At 43.8% G+C, this 17,595-nt stretch overlaps 1 protein-coding gene across 1 annotated transcript in view; it reads right to left on the bottom strand.

Annotated features, from left to right (window-relative positions):
- The window catches only part of MYOCD (myocardin), an 88,786-nt gene extending 75,741 nt beyond the window's left edge, over positions 1 to 13,045 (bottom strand). Inside the window, exon 1 of the mRNA XM_024753373.1 lies at positions 12,991 to 13,045. Within this exon, the coding sequence (XP_024609141.1) occupies positions 12,991 to 13,045 (55 nt within the window). The remainder of the gene's footprint in view (positions 1 to 12,990) is intronic.
- Positions 13,046 to 17,595: the final 4,550 nt, after the last annotated feature.

The following is a 17,595-nucleotide window of genomic DNA, read 5'->3' as shown; positions in this document are numbered from 1 at the left end:
GCATTGAAAGCACATATTGCCTCTTCTGGTTATAAAACATATTTCCATTTCATTAGCTATTCTTTGAAAGTACCATATATAACACGCACGTTATATGACATTTCCGTGTCTTCAAACATTCTCCCTTTGTTGAGCATTTTGAGTTTTTCCTTCAGTTTTTCTGTAGCATGTATAACACTACAAAGAATATAGATCTTTGACTCGTCATATGAAGTGTATAGTATATACACAATATACAATAGACATATGTGTATATTATATACTCACACCATTACATAATCATGATATATATAATAGTGATTGATATAAGTATATATAACATATAATAGTGTGAGTATATATATATATGTACACATATACTGTACCTTTAAAGTTTGAGAAAATAGTAAATGTAGGTATATTAAATTTTTTTTTAAGCGTTAGAAAATAATCTTGGCTCTACCGTTTTTACAAGGTTTTGAAACAACCAAACATAACATTTAAGAACATTTTCTGTCTCTGGGACATTCCACAGCGCTGGGTTCTAGTCTATGTGCTAAGACCAGAACCTTCTACAGAGACTGGTATTCTACTAAAGCCAAAGGCTGCTTTGCCATTTCTATGCCTATTCTGTTCTCCTCTCCCAGCTAATACTGTATCCAACTTGCTGAATTTCACCTCTCTCTCTAATCTAGCCCTTTGAACCTTGAAGCCAGTGCAGATGGCTACTATGTGCGAAGAACGCTCTAAGCAGAAGAACCATTTATTTTGCTGAGAGCCACTGGCCTTGAAAAAGCCAGGCATCGGCCCATCTTTGCACCATCGATGTCTTCCCAGGCTGCATGTTCCTCAGAGGATCACACTGAGAACTTGGTTCTGGGAGCCCAGAACTCTGATTCTAAATCTAATAAGTAACCTTGGGCAGATTTCTCTTTTTTTTTTTCTTTAGCGGTACGCGGGCCTCTCACTGTTGTGGCCTCTCCCGCTGCGGAGCACAGGCTCCGGACGCGCAGGCTCAGCGGCCATGGCTCACGGGCCCAGCCGCTCCGCGGCATGTGGGATCTTCCCGGACCGGGGCACGAACCCGCGTCCCCTGCATCGGCAGGCGGACTCTCAACCACTGCACCACCAGGGAAGCCCTTTGGGCAGATTTCTTAATGTCCCAGACTCTCAGTCTCCTCATCCGCACGACCAGTTTTGTAATCGCACAGAGTTGTTATGAAAATATAAGCGTATCAACTTGCGAGTTTAATGCACCATAAAAATAAAAGGTATTATAATTTAGCAGGGTGCTGTCTGATCCTCAAACACTGTTCCCTCTGGAGAGAGCTCTTCGCCTTGGTTTCAGTTTTAGACAGAACAATATTTTCGATTACAAGGGTGTAGGATTTGGGCTCTCAGTGGAGCCCGAAGAACAGCCATGAGCCACGCTAACCCTTACAGCCAACTGGTAACCTTGCAAGGTCCCAGACAAGGCCTGGGGCTCTTGTCGGAAACACATAAGGACCTGAGCTGGACAACTACCCCTGTCTGGAGGATGAAAATGATAATAATGCCTTTCTCAAAATTTTCTTTGAAAGGGAAGGAATAAGTGATAGTACGTACATAAATCACTTTATAGAACACAGTGTAAATCCTATAATGATAATGAGTATATGCAACATTCTCAAACACCACCTGCGGTAAAAAGAAACGAGAAGTAGCAGCAAGTCTCACGAGATAACCACAAGATGGTTGTAAATTTAGAAACAATAAGATATTTTATAATAATATTGAAGTAATTTTAGATATTGCAGATTAACCTCCTATAGCATATTGATATAAATAATGATATCATCACAAATATTAATCCGTGGATAAAACCGTTACCATTGACGGAGTACACAAGGACATCCCTGCACTAGGTCCGATACCTTTTTTGTCATTTCACTAAAGCCTCACAAAATTTCCACAGGGCAGGCAATTTTGTTCCCACCTTCACAGACGGAAGAGTGGAGAGCTTGAAGGATATGCTCAAGTTCATACGACCAGGAAAGGTGGAGCCAGGATCTGACCCCAGGTCAGTGAGACTGTAGGGCTTGTATCACGATATACACATTAGAATTTTCCAACACAGATTAATCGGAGGGGGTGCCGATGTTCAGTCTCAGCTACGGACCAAGTTTTCTCGGTTGTAGTCTATGAACGTGAACGTGCTCTCGGATTGGTGGGAGTTTATAACAACTTAAACCTCCTAGGTGTTCAGCCAACCTGTTTCAGCGGCTCCTCAGTTAAGGAATCTTTCATCTCCTGTGACTACATGGCTTAAAACTGAATACTCAAGCAATGTCCACTGCTAATTCACGTATTACCAAAGTTACTCCTGCTTACTATAGAAGATACAGGAGACACTGAATAGATCATCAAGATAAGGGACATAGGAATATAAGAAAGAAGATAAGAAAAATTAAAAATTACTCATTTTCTCACCACCCAGAGATAATCACTGAGAACGGATCCTTCTAGACTTTGTTGTATGCTTGAATGCTTTTGGTATATCTGTGGTGTGTTTTGATCCCTAACTTGCTGAGCCTAAAATATTTCAGCTATCAAAGTATTTTTTTTTTTAAAGGGAACACTTGTACACGGTTGATGGGAATGTAAGTCGGTGCAGCCACTGTGGAAAACAGTATGGGGGTTCCTCAAAAAACTAAAGATAGAACTACCATATGACCCAACGGTTTCTCTCCCGGGCATATGTCTGAAAAAAGCAAAACCACAAATTTGAAAAGATACATGCACCCCAATGTTCACAGCAGCATTATTTACAATTGCCAAGATACAGAAGCAACTGAGTGTCCATCAACAGATGGATGAAGATGAATAGATAAAGAAGATGTGGTCTATTTATACAATGGAATATTACTCAGCCATAAAAAAGAATGAGCTTTTGCCATTTGCAGCAACATAGATGGACTTGGAGGGAATTGTGCTAAATGAAGTAAGTCGGTCAGAAAAAGACAAATACTGTAGGATACCACTGATAGGTGTAATCTAAAAAATACAACAAACTAGTGAATGTAACAAAAAAGAAGCAGACTCGCAGAACAAACTCGTGGTTACCAGTGGGAGGGGGGAGGGGCAATAAAGGGGTGGAGGAGTGGAGGTACAAACTACTGGGTATAAAATAGGCTCAAGGATATACTGCACAACATGGGGAATACAGCCAATATTTTGTAGTAACTGTAAATGGAAAGTAACTTTTAAAAATTGTATAAAAAATTTAGAAATACAAAAACGTTTTTTTTCCCACTGCCTTTTGAGCAAGAAATGAGCATGATATTTAGAATCTACTGACATTTCTGTGTGTGTTTGGGGAGGGTGCTAAATTTAAAACTGTCTTCTAATATTTTATGTCATGTCACTTATTTATCGTATAACTGAAAGTTTGTGCCCTTTTATTACCAACCTCTCCCTATTTCCTCCACCTCCCAGCCCCTGGCAACCATCACTTGATTCTCTGTTATTTGATATTCCTTACATGTTCAGTGTCTTAGGGCAAGTCTGTTCTTGTTGTTGGTGGTTTTCAAAAATATCTTGAAATTTTTTCATCAGATAAACTGAGATTAAAATACTCAAGTTTCATTAAAAGTCCTGGGATTTGGGAGAGATGGCATGTATAATTTACAGGTTAATTAGTATTAGAAACAAGTAGCTTAGTAAATCGCTATTTAGAAAATCACGGACAATAATGGCAGTTGGGTATAAACCTGAAGTTGTAGTCCAGAACTCCACTGGAATGTAGAATTAAATCCACTGGGCCAAGTGTGTGCGTGTGGGATGGGCGGTGGAGGGGGAGGGTGGGAGAAGCGAGGTTTAGCTTGTGATAGAGATGGTCATCATGGCACAGATGGGATCAGACCTCGTCTCTGCCGTTTACCAGTTACGTTACTCCGACTAAGCTGTTTGACATCTTGAGCCTCAGTTTCCTCATCTATGAAACGGAATAAGCATACCTGTCTCATAGCATTTTTTGTAAGGATTAAATGAGATACTGAAAATGTCACAGATAACAGGTTCCCAGTAACTCTTGGTCCTGTTCTCTTCTCCTTTGATGAAGCATCAATCATATTTGGAAATACGGTCACATTTGGTCCCCAAATAGCAGATCACACAGAGGCAGCCAAAGGTTTCCAAAGGTATCAGGTACTTGTGGCTCCTTTTCCTTTTCATTCTTGACTGAAAAGGTGTGAAAAGCTCACTGAACACCAGTCCGCATTGGATAAGTATCCAAGATGACTCTGAGTTAGTTCTATCACAGGGTCAAATATTCACTGCCACGTGGAAAAGGGACTACGGTTAAGCTTGGTGCATTGTTAAGTGCCCCAGAAATACAAGCTACCAGAGCGGATCATAAGGATTCCTATCCATGATTTCCACACTTGGATTATTTCCTCTAAAGGATGAGTATCCTGTAAAACGATCCAGAGGAAGAAAGAGTCTATGTGCGTGAAGATTTCCATAGTAGTGTTGTTTATAACATAAAGAAGTATAACTGGCTTAACATTCCACTACAAGTGGAATTATTATGTACTCACTTGGTGGAATAGGATACAGTCTTTAAAACAAGAATTATGCTACCATGCAGCAGCTTGGACAACTGCTTATGATATCATGCTGACTGCTAAAAAGGCTGAGCTTAACTTAGACGTACGCTCTGACCACAGCTTTGTAAAGTTCTTTACGTGCCTGCACAAGGGCAGGAAGGGAACACAAAACAGTAAAGACATTTGAAGTATTGAGGAAATGATTGTTCAATGAATGTTGAATAGCATTTTCTTGGACTTAGCCTGTTTTGAAGCCCCACGGCCCCTGTCTGGAGCTTGAGTATTGGAAAATCCCGTGTGGAACTTCCCCTCAGACCAAGAAACCAGCCCAATCAGTCATGAGGACAAGAGAGTCGAATGACTTCCTGAAAGGAGAGTGTTTCCCGGAAGGAGGAACGTCAAAACAGCTTATGGGGTATTTTCCAGTCATTATCTGTGAAACAGGGATATTCCTGGGGGTTACTGGACTATATTTTATGAGAAAGAACTGATGACTTTGCACTACTTAAGAGTCCAAGGTGAAAGAGATGCAGATTGAAGGATGGATAACTTGTTTGAGTGGCAGTTCAAATTGAGATGTTAGGCAAGACATGCTAAGAATTTGAGAGTCTGTGTATTCGCTGATCACTGCTGCGCGTACCAAGTGATGGTTAAGGTCCTCCACGGGGGAACCCAATAAATATATTTTACAATATTACAGTGGCTTAATCCCCTGCTTCTACTGCTAGAATTCTACTGCTTTCTCTAATGATCTAAGGTGGCTGAAAACAGCAAACGTCAACTGGTGTAACTGAAATGTGAGAGAACTACTCTAGTGGTATCTGTAGAGAAACAGGAGAATTTATCTTCCTTCAACCAACAGGAGAAAAGAATGAAATTATTCTTCCTTCAGCGGTTTCTGAGGGCACTTTGCTGTGCTCTGTAAAAAATGAAAGTCAGGAATCAGCCTTATTTATTCCGACTTTCTGGGAATAAATGACATTATAAAAAATGTGGAGACCCTTGTATTTTCCTCTAAGGATGATAATGCAGATGTAGTTAGGTAAAGCTTGACTCACCAGCTGTTCTAGATGATATCAGAATAGAAATTAGTGCACATTACTGACTTAAACACTGTCTGCTTAATAAAGTAGAAAAAACTAAATACTAAAATCATAAGGCTGAAAAAAACTATCATTTGGCTAATGGGTGGCTTTGGTTATTTTTTAAAATCCTATTTACGTCTATCAAAACCACTACTCCATGCTTCTCTCTCGTGCGATTCTTGCCACCAGGTCAAGTAATCCCTTCCCATGTGGGGAATGGAGACGTCTTTCTGCAGAAGAAAGCCTTGATAATTCTACAAAACTCTTTCCCTCACAAATTGCAGCGATCGTTTTACCACAATGAAACAAGATGCCCAGCGAGCTGCAATGACTTTCCCAAGATCTTGGAGTCAGAGAGTGGGCGTGATGGGCTCCCCCTACAGGTCTGCCCACAGGAGAGCGGGCATGAGACTGGAAAGACTGATACCTGGGCAACACACCTGCCAGCTTCACTTTTCTGATCTGGGCAGAGATTCAAGATAGCTCTTCATGGCCTTCCCTGGTGGCGCAGTGGTTACGAATCTGCCTGCCAATGCAGGGGACACGGGTTCGGGCCCTGGTTCGGGAAAATCCCACATACCATGAAGCAACTAAGCCCGTGCGCCACAACTACCGAGCCTGTGCTCTAGAGCCCGCGAGCCGCAACTACTGAGCCTGTGCGCCTAGAGCCCGTGCTCCACAATAAGAGAAGCCACTGCAACGAGAAGCCTGCACGCCACAAAGAAGAGTAGCCCCTGCTCACCACAACTAGAGAAAGCCCGCACGCAGCAACAAAGACCCAACACAGCCAAAAATAAAATAAATTTAATTAAAAAAAAAACTCATCACCATCTGCTAGAGGACCAGTGAGTTCATGCCAGTAAGATGGAAATAAAGATGAAAGACCACTTCATGTTCCAACATCTCCTATTCAGGTCTGGCTTCTTTGAGGTGTGTAAAATCCTCAAAGTGCTGGGTTAAGCACTTCTGCTTCTGCCAGGCACTTGTGTTGTTCTCCAATTCAACCCAATTAGATCAGAATCCATTCAATTTGGTTCAGTCCTATCTGACAAACTCTTACTGTGTGTCTGTCATATACTGTAGCAGATAAAAGATGAATGCCACTCTTTATGGTCTTAAAAAAACCCATGTTTTCAATTTTTTTCAAAGACCCCAGATACATATAATTGGATTCATCATCATCCCTGGTCCAAGTCACACTGTCATCATCGGCCCATGGATGAACATTATTTAATTAATTTGCTGAATAATCAATGTGCATGTCACCACCGCTCAGCCTAAGACCACCACCAATAACCTTTCTCCTACTCAGGCTCCATGCCTAGCTCTTCCCCTTGCCTCTCCTACTGCAGAGGTAACTACTTTTCTGAATTTTGTACTTATATTCACTCATTCTTTTTTTGTTCTAGTCTTAAGCACCACTCCTTCAATATGCCTAAAATCTATATAAAAGCATAGACTGGTTACTTTTGTTTCTGAATAGTCTGTGGGGAAAATAAAATGTATCTATTCAAGGCATTGTTAATGGTGCCTTATCTATGCCAATCACTGTGCGAGGTGCCGGGGGAATAAAGCAGTGAAAACGAACGAACAGACAAAAATTCCTGCCCTCGTGGACAGATAACTGAACGATCAAGTAAAATGTTTAGTGTCCTCCATAGTGATAGGAGCAATGGGTAATAATAAGGCAGGTTAGGTGCAGGGGGGCAGTTTGGGGCTCTTGCTACAGTAATTAAGATGCTGGGGGAGGCCACCTGGTATATGAGGTGAAGGCAATGGTCTGAAGTAGATGGGCTGGCCCCTGAATGTTCCACTAGCTTTAAAAAAAGATTTAAAAGTCCCATTTAGCACTTAAAACACACTCATCTTTTAAAATCCCGGTAACTGTGTTCTCATGTGGACTTCTAGAAGGCTTGCAGGAACCACGCACAGGGTATTAGAGGGTCAGCTCTAACATTCCACGTGAGGACATGGGACGGGTCTTTTCTGCTTCCCAATCGAACCCCCAGCTCCTAACACAGTCTCCATTACAAGGGAAACATGGAAGAAATATTCCTGCATGTTTGTTGAATGAATGAATGAACACGTAACTCTCGTATAGCATTTTTTCAGCATCTTTCAGGTTGCCTGTGAGCTCCTTGGGGACATGGGTTATAATCCTCTGATGGATATTCCCGGGGTGGGGCCTTGGTGCCAATAAATAACGGAGGTTTGAGCAGTGAAAGGGGGACCCAGCACGGGAGGAAGCAGCCAGGAAGGAAAAGCAACAGAATGCGCACCTGGCTGGGTGCGGAGGGCTTGCCAGCTTCCTAGACACAGAGATTAACCCCATGAGAGAAATCACTGTCAGAAACTGTGAGTTTTTCTGTCCAGAAAGAATTCTCCACGATGTGTTTGTCCAGCTAAACTTGCCCTCTGAGATGCTGTGTGAATAAAGGTGAAGCATGTCTCGGAATCCCTGCCTTTCAGAAGCTCATAATAGACATGAGAAACAGTAAAGGCTTCAGAAATCCTGCAATTAAAAATCCAATTTAATTTTTCACTATACTTTGCTTCCCTCTTTTTAAAATTTCCCGCTGAACAACTTGAACATGCTGTGGAGTTAGTCTTCTGTGGACCTCCCTGGGGAAAACACCGGTATTATGGCTGAATAATCTATATTAAAGGAAAAGTGCTACAGAACGAAGTCTGCAGGAGAGAGGCATGGGAGGGGTTACAGTTAGGAATGCCTTATTGGAAGCTGCTGTCACAGGTAGAATAATGTCCCCTCCTCGAAGATGTCTACATCCTAATCCCTGGAACCAATGAATATGTTACCTTACATGGTCCTATGGACTAAAATGTGTCCTCCACACACCAGATTCAGAAGCTCTAACTCCCGTATGTCATAGTATTTGGAGATGCGGGGCCTTTGGAAATGATTAGGTTTAAATGAGGTCCTGATGGTGGGGCCTTCATGATGAGATTAGTATCCTTGTGAGAAGAGATCAGAGAGCTCGCTGTCTGTCTGTCTCTCTTTCTCTGTGCCATGTGAGGACACAGCGAGAAGGTGGCCGTCGGCAAGCCAGGAAGACAGCTCTCACCAGAACCTTTCCATGATGGCACCCTGAACTTGGACTTCCGGCCCCCAGAACTGTGAGAAAATAGATTTCTGTTGTTTTGCTACCCAGTCTATGGTATTTTGTTACAGTAGCCCATGCTGACTAAAACGCGTGGCACAGGGGAATTAAGGCTGCTAATCAATTGACCTTTTAAAATAGGGGGATTATCCTGTATATTTTATGTTTATTAGTTTAGAGTTAGCTCTGAGTGCAGGGGTAAAACCTCACTCATTTTTGAATTCCCGGTATCTGTCATAGAACCCGGCATATAGTAGGCTCTGCCTTTGTGGTTACAGGAAAATGTTGTAACCATGGGCAAATGAGAGATATTTTGATAGCACATTAAGTAAACAAGTAGTAAATTTTTATATCACTGAAATAATTTTACTTCAAAATTCACCTTTGTTTTAATATTAGAATATATACCAATATTCTACTGGTCATTTCAATAGCAAAATGGAATTTGGGAATAGATATTTGTGCTCCAGTAAACGTCACACCCAAAAGTTGTCAAGGAAATTTAGAAAAGAAGACTGAACACGTGAAGCAATTGAAACGATTGTCTTAGAATAATCGTATCTTAGAATAATCTTAGAATAAGAATGGGTTAATTATAAAGATGGCACGTGTGAATTATTCATTAATCCACACGAGAAAAATTTATTGAGCATCTAGGTCCCGTTCCCTGAGGATATGACAGTTAAAAAATGTCATAGTAACACTTTTATGAAGTTTATAGTCTTCAAAAGTTTACAGAAGTACTCAGGGACGTTCATTTGGGAAAATATCAAATCTTAGGGCTGGAAGCAACTGCAGAGATGAACCAGTCAAATCCTCTGTTTTGTAGATGACAAAAATGAGATCTGAAAAGGTCAATTAAATTAGGTAAATATATATAGTTTTATAGCCTAGTTGCCACAGAAAATGCAAAGTGCCTAGTTCAGGTGAAAGTATGCTCCCAATATAGGCTAAAAAATTAATCATTGTTTATCTGAAATTCAAATTTAATTAGGCAACCTGTATTTTTATTTACGAAATCTGACAGCCCTAAACTTTCGGGGGATGGAGGTAAGGTCATGGCAGGAAGCAGAGTCTGCCTTTGTATGAGCTGTTTGGGAAGAAGAGAAAAAAGCAAAAGAAACACAATAGTTCTTTAGAAGGGAAACCCACTAATGGACCTCTCTCTCTCCTTTTGATCCTTTGTGCATGGTGTGTGTGTGTGTGTGTGTACACATGTATGGGTCCTTGTGTCTTACTGACACAAGGATTATGGTATTGAGGAAAATTACTGACAGTGATACTGATTACAGATACTGACATAACAACAGTGAAAAGATGAAAAACAATAAAAATGTGGTTAGTTTAAAAGCAACATTAATGACTGCATTTAAGCAAACTGCCTCTGATTTATGCCCCACTGGCACACAGCCCAATCACAATTTTGCTTATTTCCAATCTTTGCATTTTCAGAGAACCATAAAATGTTTCTAAAGGGTCTGAGAACTCACCTAGTCCAACCCTGACATTTACAGATGAAGTAACCAAGACTCAGAAGAAGTGACAAACCCAGGACCACCCTGCCTAAGAATTTAAATAATAGAACAACACTTTTTGAGGGCTTACTAAGTGCCAGGCATTTTTCTAAATGCTCTACTTGTAGTATCACATTTAGTCATCACAACAATCCTATAACCATTCTCGTCATTCAGACGAAGCAAACTGAGGCAGATAAAGATGTAATTTAGCTAAGGTTCGAGGTTATACAGCCGATAAGGAGAAGTACCTGCTAAAAACCCAGAGAGTTTGGCACTAGACCTGCACATTCGATTGTGAAACCCTGCGGCCTCTCCAGTAAGATGAGTGTGTATCACTAAACACGTTCGCCCATGTAAACTTTCGTGTTTATTGCTCCAGTAGCACCGCTTTGCAGTTAATAACAAGGTCACTGGAATACAGCTTATAGAAAGTCAGTTGCAAGCTGTTACCATACATGTCAGTTTCAGAGTCAAAACAGTTACCTGTTCCCTTACAAACCAGCCCTACACACAGGCCCCTTGGTATGATCGATTTCGTTTCCTGTATTTTTTGTTTGAAACTTTTTAAATGAAAATACACCAGAACCCACTGTCAAAGCAAACATTAGCCCTGAGATAGAGTTTTATGAGTTCACATTTTGAGTAGTTTGTGAAAGAAAAGAAGAAGAAAAAAAGAAAACAAGAGAGAAAGAGAGAGAGAGAAATCAAAGCAGAGAAGAGGCCTTCTTTATTCATTGTCAGCCATAAAATAAATCGAGGTCTCTTAGGAAGAGGCCCTCTTGTTCGCATGCTGCCAGCCAGACTTCTGTGCTCCCGCAGCTAGGGCTGTAATTATCTCCAGGAAGAATAATCCCCGTCCTCAACACTACATTTACTTAGTTTTACATTCAACTTGTCTTCTTCTCTGTCTTTTAGGAGATATCAACCCCTTGCATTCAGAGGACCAAACCACTTTGCCCATTTCCAGACCCCGTTTCCCTGTTTATCAAAGGTAGAGGATTAAGCCTGCCTATGTCTGCTTCGATAGCATAGCATGTCTTCCCAAAGCAATCCTTCCTGTGATACAGAAGCCTGTCCCAGTTTTAAAAAAAAAACAAAAGTGAGGCTGCCATCGGAATTCTCGGAAGCTCCAGGGTCTAGGTCTGCAGGGTCCACCTGGGAGACACCAGGACTCCGTGGACCCACCAAAGCAGGAATTAAGAGCACTGTCTTCCTTGCCTCTGCACTGCAGCTGAAGGAAGCATTCGTTTGGTAAGTCTGTTTCGCAATTCTACTATCAAGTACATCACCAAGTCCATCTAGAGACAAACCAGCTCCTCCCCTGCCCCTGCAGGAAACTGGCAAGGGTGCCTTTGAAATGAGCGTAGCTTCTTGGAAAACAAATCCACATCCTCTCTTCTTCAGAAAGGTGGCAGTGTTGCCCTGCGGTTTTGACCAAATTGCAAAGCAGTGGCCATGTCTCTAGTAGGATTAACAGACCAACCGCCTCACCTCACCACGGAAAGGAAAGGATGGATTAATCCACTGCAGAACCTAGTCCCTGACAGACCGGCCCCGGATCTTCGGGGCAATGAGTCTTGTAGCTGCCTCCGTTCTCAAGTTTTCATCTCGCTTTGATGGTACAGAGCCATAGAAAATCTCCAGCGGACCCCACAGACATCTAAAAGCCAGGAGCATCTAAGCAAGTCCCAGAGGACCCTACTTTCCAGCATCCACTCTTCTCATTTTTTGGTAACATCCGTCCAAGTGAAATGCTGCGTGGTCCCACTTAGAAGGGCTATGGAAAACTTAGCAAACTATGCCAGCATCCTTCTAACACCTGTTATGGGAAATGTTCACATCACAGTTTATATAAAGTAACCCATCTTCTAAGCGGAAGTTGTACCGTTTACTGAGCAGTTTGTTACCACTTTCATAAAACCGATATTCTACACAGAGCTATTGACAAAGAACCAAAGAAGTCTCCCCGTCTCAGTGTGGAGACCCACACACATCAACACCTTCCAGGGGCGAGTTACCACCCTATGTGTGAGGCAGTTAAAGGCCCGTCTCCTCTCCACTCACCTTCACTCAGCGTCCTCTGAGAAGTTCCTCTATCGCCACTAACACAGAAATTTGGGGGAAAAGTCTCCATTTATAAACATCAGATGGTTTGGGAAAAAATATTTGTGGCACTGGACTTCTTTTTTTCCTACAGTGATGTCATTTTAAATACTTGGTGTGCTCCAAATTTGCTATTTTTACTTCCCCCAAGTGACTTTTTTTGGGAAATACATTTGTTTGGATTAGCTCCATTTGAAGTGACTCCTGTATCTAATACAACAGCATCAGGTTCATTGTCTCAGCAATTCTGACGGATACTGTGCAGCTCTCCAACTTGAAATCCCCTATTTGCTCACTTTCAAGGTTATTCCTGTTGGATGGACCCCTCCAGAATTTCTACTCGCAAATAGAGAGACAAAAGTAAAAGGACTGGCCTTTTCACAAACAAAAACCACACTCTATGACTCAAAGCATTTACAGCAGAAGACATTAAAGGCCCCCCAAGGCACATACAATTCTTCACTTGCCAAATGTGCTTTTGGGGAACAGAGTTGAAGTAGCCAAGGTGCTGGCTTTGAAACATTTATTGGAAAGCAGTGTGGAGTTGAGACGTGCAGAAGAGGAAAAGTTGAAGAAGGAATGCCAAGTGCCTTAGCCCTACCTGATCTGAACTTGCTCCTAATCAGCAATGAGTGCTCAGACCCCAGGAGTGTCATGTTGAGTCTCAGCGAGCCGCTGGTCCCTTGGCCAGATGGCCCCTGACTTCCACCAGGTACGGACTCCCGGGAGCCCAGCTGACCGCAGTTAACAACCCAGAATTCATCCAACTCTCCGCGAGCTCCCCCGGGTAGGAGTACAGTGGCAGCCAGTGACCGAAACCAGTGTCCCCAGAAAAGTGGCGGCCTCGCCGCGCGGGGCTACGCCACTCTCAGCTGGCGGGACCCTGCGCCTCCTCGGGGTCTGGCGGGGCGCCGCGGCATCCCAGGCGTGCGCGGCTGATGTCATAGGCTGCCCGCGCTCCTCGAGCATCCCCACCACGCCTTTATGAAGGTCCCCAGTTTGCTATCTGATCCTTTTTTTACTACTGACAGGAGCTCAGCCAATCAGGAGTGGCAAGCGGGCCCGGGACGCGGAGCAGCCGGAGGAGTCCCGGGAGCCGGTCTGAACTCTTGGCTGCGGGCGGCGCGGGGGCGGGAGGCAGGGATGCGGAGGGCTGCTGGGAAAGCAGGCTGGACCCCTGGCAAATAACCGAGGCTTCCAACGCACCAGGGTAAGCACATTCTCTCTCCGTTTGCGCAGGCAGAGACGGAGCATACATGTCGCAGTTCCCGTATCAAACCTGGATACACGTCCACGGAGAAAACGAAACGCCTTTAATTTTTCTGGGATATGCTCTTTTTGGACAAACCTGACTCAGGCTGTCTGCAGGTGCAGCCAGGACACAGTGCTCTCTCTCCTGGGGGAGATACACGAGTTGGAAGCCCTTTTGGGGCGCTCAGTAGAGTGGGACTCAAGGAGGGAGGAGGGTCTCCGGAGCAGAGGGATGTCCGAGCCGGGCTTGGGCTCAGCTTGTAAAGGCTAAAAGACTTTTCCCACGAGAGAGTCCCGAATCCAACACCAAGTGATTGCGCATCCAGAATGTGCCAGTGTGATAGGCTCGTCTGTAAATAATAAAGACATGCTCTCGAGAAGCTTGCTTAATCGTTGGCAGCACAGAAAATAACACGGAACTATATACACACATAGTGTTGGGTTGAATTTATTTGCAACCTTCTATGCACGTGAGCGTCGAAGTATCATCTACTACATGCACGCCTGCTTATGTCTGAGAGTGCTAAACCCTTCAAAGATCCGTGGGTGACAGATGAAGACCTAATATGACCACAGCTCCTGGGACAGCTTCTAATGCTCTGAGTTTGGGCCTTGCCCAAATTCTCGGATCCTTGAGTTCACCCTTTGGAACTGACCAGTCGTTGGTATAAATGAGGTCTTCTGGACTAGACCACTTAATTCCTGATATGTCAGAAAGGCGGAGCAATCCCATCCTTGTTCCTCTTGGAGCTGGAGGCCTGTTTACGGAGGATAAGATGTACATGAGTATCTCAGTTATTATGAAACACACTCATACACAAGGCATCTCTTTCCTAGTCCCGCTGGAATAAATTGTCACAACTTGAGTGGCTTCAAGCGACAAGAATTTATTATCTTGCAGTTCTGGAGGTCAGAAGTCCTAAGTGGGTCTCACTAGGCTGACATCATAGTATTATCAGGACTACTTTCCCTTGTGGAAGATTTAGGGGAGAATAGTCTCCTTGCCCTTTCCAGCTTCTAGAGGGCGCCCATGTTTTTTGTCTCTGGCTTCTTCACGTTCAAAGTCAGCATGATGGGTCACGTTCTTCTCACGTGACATGGCCCCGCCCTTTCGTCTCTGCCTCCCTCCTCATTTTAAGGACCTTGTGATTATACGGGGCCCACCTGCATAAACGCCGTTGTAAGGTCAGCTGATTATCAACCTTCATTCCACCTGCATCTTTAACCCTTCTTTGCCATGTGATGTAGCGTACAGATTCCTGGGGTTTAAGATGTGAACATAGGAGGTAGGGGCATTATGGTATCTGTGACACAGAGTGACCCCTTTTCCTACCAGCCTGTTCTTGTCCTCAGTTGAACCCCAGGCTCGTGATCTTCAATGAAAAGAGGTCAAGTGGAGGGAGGTTTGGGAATAGAGCTGCCCAGGAGCCTGGAAGAACCCTGGCCAGCTTTCAGATACCTGTGGCAGGGAGGTCCTTGACAGGGAGGAGACCGGTGGGAGAAGGAATATTGCTAAATTATCTGAGCAGAGAAAAAACTATTCAGAGCCACATTAAACAAAAAAAAAGCCAAACAGATTATTATCCTGAGGGCTGTGGAGCGATACGTGGCAACTTGGCGGAGAATCCTTCTTGCAGTGAAAGTCGGGATACGGGTCTGCCTGACCCAGATGAGTTGGACAGGAGTGGATTGTTTTCCCTCTGCAGGCCCGAGAGTGTGTGTGTGTGCGTGTGCATGTGTGTGCGTGGGGGGGTTTCTTTTTTGAGTAAGTTTGGGAAATGCTGGTAACCATAGCCTTCCTCAAGTTTCTCATCGGAGCATGGAGCTGCTGACATCGGCCCTCTGGGATTTGTACCCCCTATGGCGAGGAATATCTATGGATATAAATATGCTCATATAGAAGCTCATCCTTCCCCCCTCTATGCAAGCATCTTTTGTGAAAAAAAATGTTTTTGGTGGAATTTAAAGAGGATGTTCCCAAGGGAGACAGATGTCCCAAGCTGCTGTGCTTTGGGAGCAGCGGGCTAACACAGCAACGGCAGGCCCCCAGGCTCTGTCCTGCAGTTTTACCACATTGGCAGCACTTCTCGGGGGCCTTGCTATCCCCCTGTGGCCTAGCGTGAGCCTGCGATGTGATGTGATGTAAGGGAGAGACGTGAGCTGCTGGGAAACTCTCCATTTGCATCTAAGCTACCTCTGTGACCTCGAGTAAGTGACTGAAGTCTTCTGAGATGCTGAGCATCTTCATGTAAAATGGAGTTAGAAATGCTCACTTCCCAGAAGTGTTGGGGCACTGAAACAAAATAATACATCTGGAAGAATAATAATTACCCAGAACAATTCTTCCTGCGTGTTTTAGGTCCTTCTCTTTACCCTGCCCCCTTCTGCATCCATTCTTGATGATACCAGGTAATCCCAAATCCTTTTCCCTGGTTTTGGCTTTCCTTTCCTTTGCCCTCAGGTACCCAAGGCTGTGTAAGAACTTACCACGGATCTAGCAGCTTGCAACAGCCCACACGTTTCTTTTTTTTCCAATTTACTTATTTATTTATTTTTGGCTGCGCTGGGTCTTCGTTGCTGCGTGTGGGCTTTCTCTAGTTGTGGCGAGCAGTGGCTACTCTTTGTTGTGGTGGGCGGGCTTCTCATTGCTGTGGCTTCTCTTGTTGCGGAGCACGGGCTTTAGGCATGCAGTCTTCAGTAGTTGTAACTTGTGGGCTTCAGCAGTTGTGGCTCGTGGGCTCTAGAGCGCAGGCTCAGTAGTTGTGGCGCACGGGCTTAGTTGCTCCGTGGCATGTGGGATCTTCCCGGACGAGGGCCCGAACCCATATCCCCTGCATTGGCAGGTGGATTCTTAACCACCGCACCACCAGGGAAGCCCTAACACGTTTCTTGTCTCCAGTTTCCATGGGTCAGGATTCAGGGCCTGGCTCTGCTGGCCCACTGCTCAGGACCTCACAGGCTGCAATCCAGGTGTTGGCTGGGGCTGTGGTCTCATCAGAGGCTCAGCATCCTTTTCTCAACTCCCTGGTTGTTGGTAGAATCCAGTTCCTTGCAGCTCTAGAACTCATCGTGGCTTGCTTCTTCAAGGCCAGCAGGAGAATCTCACTCTCAGGGAAGATTCTTTTAAAGGCCTCACCTGATTAGGCCAGACACATCCAGGATAAACTCCCTTTTGATTAACTCAAAGTCATACCAATCAGGACCCTTAATTATACCTGCAAAACCTCTTTACTTTGACCATAGAACAGAATCTAATCATGGCAGTGTCATCTGTCACATCACCCACCCCTCCCAGCTACACATGAATGGATAAAGAAGATGTGGTCTATATATACAATGGAATATTATTCAACCATAAAAAAGAATGATAAATGCCATTTGCAGCTACAAATGGCCACTAGAGATGATCATAGTAAGTGAAGTTAAGTCAGAAAGAGAAAGACAAATACCGTATGATATCACTTATGTGTGGAATCTAAAACATGACACAAATAAACATATCTATGAAACAGAAACAGACTCACAGACATGGAAAACAAACTTATCGTTACTAAAGGGGAAAGGGGATGGGGGAGGGATGGATTGGGAGGCTGGGATTAGCAGATGCAAACTAGTGTATATAGGATGGATAAACAACAAGGTCCTACTGCATAGTACAAGGGACTATATTAATATCCTGGGATAAACCATAATGGAAAAAATTTTTAAAAATAAAAAATGAGTGCTAAATTAGAAATGTGGTGGGTAATGTAGCGTATCACCTCTGATTGACAACTGACTAGAGCATGAAGACTCAGTTCTTTCTCGTGGGACCCTGAAGTCAACTGACTGGAAATGGCAACTCAGGAATGCCTCCTAGTTACATCCTGGTTTCCTTTTCCCACCTGGAACTCTCGGGAATTCTCAGCTCCTCCTGGCACCCATAGCACCAGTGCAAGTCCCTTAATTTTAAGCT

The sequence above is a fragment of the Neophocaena asiaeorientalis genome, unplaced genomic scaffold (assembly GCF_003031525.2).
Source record: "Neophocaena asiaeorientalis asiaeorientalis breed wild unplaced genomic scaffold, Neophocaena_asiaeorientalis_V1.1 scaffold540, whole genome shotgun sequence".
In the NCBI taxonomy this organism is placed as follows: Eukaryota; Metazoa; Chordata; class Mammalia; order Artiodactyla; family Phocoenidae; genus Neophocaena; species Neophocaena asiaeorientalis.
Note: the sequence above shows the minus strand (reverse complement) of the source record. Positions and strands in the feature narration are given on the sequence as shown.